Raw genomic sequence first — 3,732 nt, 5'->3', positions numbered from 1 at the left:
CAAGCAGAAATGGGGAGAAAGAAATGCCAAGCCACATGAAGAGCAATTGCTCAAATGAGACAAAGTCCTCCAGACTCAACAGAAGCCTTCCCTTTAAGCTGTTGTTGTTGTCTGCTGTTGAACCATGGGAATTGGCCTCTAGCTGACTCTCTGATGGGTTTTCAGAGGCAGTAAATCACATGAGAGAAGACTGCCCATCCTTCTCAGATGGACAGCATCTGGTGGATTTAAACCTTGTGCCTTTGGTATTGCAGTACAGCTTCTTACACTAGACCACCAGAGCTGTGAACAGAAATATTTATTATTTCCCTTAGAGCTAGCACTCAAAATTTGAACACTAAAAAAAAAATTTATTCTATTTTTATTGTTACTGAAATTATACATAGCAATATGCCAATTCAATTATTTCTACATGCTCAATTGTTACATTCTTTGTGCTGTGCAAACATTTTCACACTCCTTTTTTAAGTTACTCTGCCACTATTAACATGGACTCATTTAGTATGCAGAGTGTGTGTGTGTGTGTGTGTGTGTGTGTGTGTGTGTGTGTGTGAGTGATTTGGGTGAAAGCTTACAGAGCAAATTAATTTCTCATCCAGCCATTCATACACATTTTGTTTTATAATATTAATTTCACCCTCAATGTAATGATACTTTATCCACTTCCTCCCTGTAATTCTGATCAATTCTTTTGTACTTTCCTGGGTCTTCTCTTTCTTTAGTGAAATTGTGCTGATCATCCCCTTATTGTGCATTGCCAAGGACTGAGTAGTTCAGAGAATGGGTTCCTAATTCACCCACTAGTCGATTCCAGCAGGGTTTAGGGAAGGAAATATTCAAAGAAAGATATGAGAGTTTACTGTTATCATTAGGCACCATCTAGTTGATTACTACTCATAACAATCCTATGTGGCAGGATAACAGCTGCCTCATAGAATTATCTTCTTTTTAAAAAGCAATTGTATTTAAAACGGTTTTTTATTTTACATTGGGTTTACATACAAAATTCATAAATGTAACCTTTTTAAAATGCATCTTGTAACTTTGGTAAGCTCAGTTATTAATAAAGGTTTTTATTTTATATTGGGTCTTACTGAAGTAGATAATTTCTTCTGAATAGCAATGAGTTAGGTTACAAACGTCTACATTTCAGTAGTTTAAAGGTTGTGACACCAAGGCCCCAGGCTCAGAAACACTGGTCAGGAAAATGATTTCTACTGTCAAATTGTTTGGTAGTCATTGACCTGAACACTCAGTGGGCTCTGTGCCTCACTTGTTTGGTCTGTAAAAAGGACTTAATATATGGCTTAAATAAAAGAAGACACTTAAACTCTTCCGTCAAATAGGCTAACCTGTGTTTATTGGTGTTACTTACCAAACTCCACAGGGTACTATGCTTGATGAAGGTTCTTAGCAAAAAACAAGGTGTACCCTATACCTGACCTGGGTATATCCACTAACCAATATTCTTTTGTACTAAAACAACCTCTCCTCCAAATTTAAATTCTTGTTACAGCAGCAACTTTATGTGTAACTGACCAATCTGTTGTCCAGGTCCTGAGCCATCTTCACTGTTGCTGTGTTTTGAGTTCATTTTTGCAGCTGTTATTTCTGTCTCATTGAGAGACTCCGTCTGTCTTTTTTTTACTGACCTCCTCTTCACCAAGGACCGATGTCCTTTCGTGGCTAGAGTTCGGTTCTGAGGACATGGTTAAAGCAAAAGAGATGAAATCTTGTTGCTGTTTCTAAGGAGCATTCTGGTTGTAAAGAGACTTGTTTATTCTTCTGGCAGTCAAAGTATTTTCAGTATCAGGGATTAATTTCCTGAAAAAAGAATTAAGTATTTCTTGTTTTTGCTTTGTTGGGGATTGTTAATGTTTTGGCTTGGCTGGTTGGGGCTTGAGGGTTTTTTGCTTGTTTTTGTCAAGTTCACCTGCCCTGTGGCACTTTCCTCCTGCCCTGTGAATTCTGGAAGATACGACCCCAGCGAAAGAACGTTTCTGTCACCAAATTCTCGGAGCCCTGAAGTAGTGTCTGCGCAGAACAAACCCACAGACCGCACAGCCCAACCAAAGCCTGGACTCTAATCCGAGCGGAATCTTTAGTTCCTGAGCCACGCCCCCGGCGCTGCGCTCGCCCAAGCACGCTCCATTCTGATTGGCCATTCTTCCCAGTTTGCCGGCATCCTGTATCCAATAGACGTAGCGCTTATTGAGCGGCTGCGGCAACGGTGGTACACAAGAGCTTGATCGGAGGGCGAGAGGATCCTGGCCATGAATTTGGGGTAAGACAGGACAATGAAGTTGGCTAGAGAGAGAGAGGAGGGTGATGCTGGGTTGCACTTTGGAGTCCAAGGTGGAGACCTTTGCGAGCTGCGCGGCCTCTGGCAGCAGTCCGCATCTCCCTGAACCTGAGCGAGCCGGAGGCCGCGCCTTTACTACCTCATAGCGGTCTTTTCCGCCTTCGAACTTGTGTGCAAATTGCCTGCCACCGCCTCCCGCACCCTCCTAAGCCACCAGAGCTCCCTCTGAGGGAGGCGAGGGAGGAAAAGCGCGGCTGTGCTGAAGGATGAAAGACAAAGGCGGATAGAGAGATAAAGCTTAACAGAGTCCCAGGGAGTATTCCTGGCCCAGCCCCCTGGATCTCCCTTTGGGGTTTTGCTGAATGTCAGAGTGCTCAGTTTAGTTTCTCAACGTGGAAAGATGGGAGGAAACAGGTTCTTGAAGGGATTCTTGTATTGTTAAATTTGCAGTTAGTTGATGTCAAGTAGATTCTGATTCGTGGTGACACAAGGTTTTTAAGTGCCATCGGATCGAGTCAAGACCTATGAACAGTAGATCTGAACTTTGTTCTATACTGAGTCGTTCTTATCTTCCATGACACATTTGAGTCCATTGCCGCAGATAATGTCCATCACGTTGAGGGTCTCGCTCTCCTTTGTTGGCCGTTCTCCTTTCCAAGCATGATGTCCGAGGAATAGCCTCTCCTAAAAACATGTCTGAAATATATGAGACAAAGCTTTACCATCTTTGTCTTCAATCAGCACTCTTGCTGCGCTTTCCCCAAGACCTATTTTACTGGGTTTTTTGTAGCCCGTGGAATATTCAGCACTTTTCTCTAACACCACAACTCACAAGTGCATCAGTTTGATACATTTCTTCTCCCATCCTTATTCATTGTTCAATTCAGCTCTGACTGCATAGATTGGAAAGACTGGCTTGCATCAGGCGCACCTTGTCTTTAAAATGACTTCATTGTTCTGCAGGACTTTGGAGAGAACTCTAACAGCAGACTTTCCCAATGCTATATACATCGCCTGATTGCTAGTACCAAGGGTGTTGACTCGGATCCAAGCAAGATGAAATTGTTGACAGTTTCAATCATTTCTCCATCTATCATGATGTTGCCTTTTGGTCCAGTGGTGAGGATTTTTGTTTTTTAAAGTGGAGATACAATCCATATTGAAGGCTGCATGCCTTGACCTACTGTAGCAAACGCTTCAGATTATCTTCACTTTCAGCAAGGAAGGCTTGTCATCTGCGTGCAACACTCCATTCATAAAGTCCAGCTTCTTGAATGATTTACTCAGCATACAGATTGAAAAGATACGGAGAAGGGGATATAGCTTTGATACATACCATTTCTCATTTTTAACCATACAGTGTTTCCTTGCTCTGTTAGAGAAATTCTTGGTCTAGGTTTAGATTTTTTGTTGTTGTTATTGTTGTGTGC

At 42.2% G+C, this 3,732-nt stretch overlaps 1 protein-coding gene across 1 annotated transcript in view; it reads left to right on the top strand.

Annotated features, from left to right (window-relative positions):
• Positions 1–2,273: 2,273 nt before the first annotated feature.
• Positions 2,274–3,732, top strand: part of CCDC66 (coiled-coil domain containing 66) — a 42,843-nt gene continuing 41,384 nt past the window's right edge. Inside the window, 1 exon segment of the mRNA XM_006892219.1 lies at positions 2,274–2,284. Coding sequence (XP_006892281.1) covers positions 2,274–2,284 — 11 coding nt within the window.

Source organism: Elephantulus edwardii, unplaced genomic scaffold (assembly GCF_000299155.1).
Source record: "Elephantulus edwardii isolate Elephantulus edwardi_28Jun2011 unplaced genomic scaffold, EleEdw1.0 scaffold00113, whole genome shotgun sequence".
NCBI lineage: Eukaryota > Metazoa > Chordata > Mammalia > Macroscelidea > Macroscelididae > Elephantulus > Elephantulus edwardii.
The sequence above is the reverse complement of the archived record's forward strand: the minus strand, read 5'-3'. Positions and strand labels throughout refer to the sequence as shown.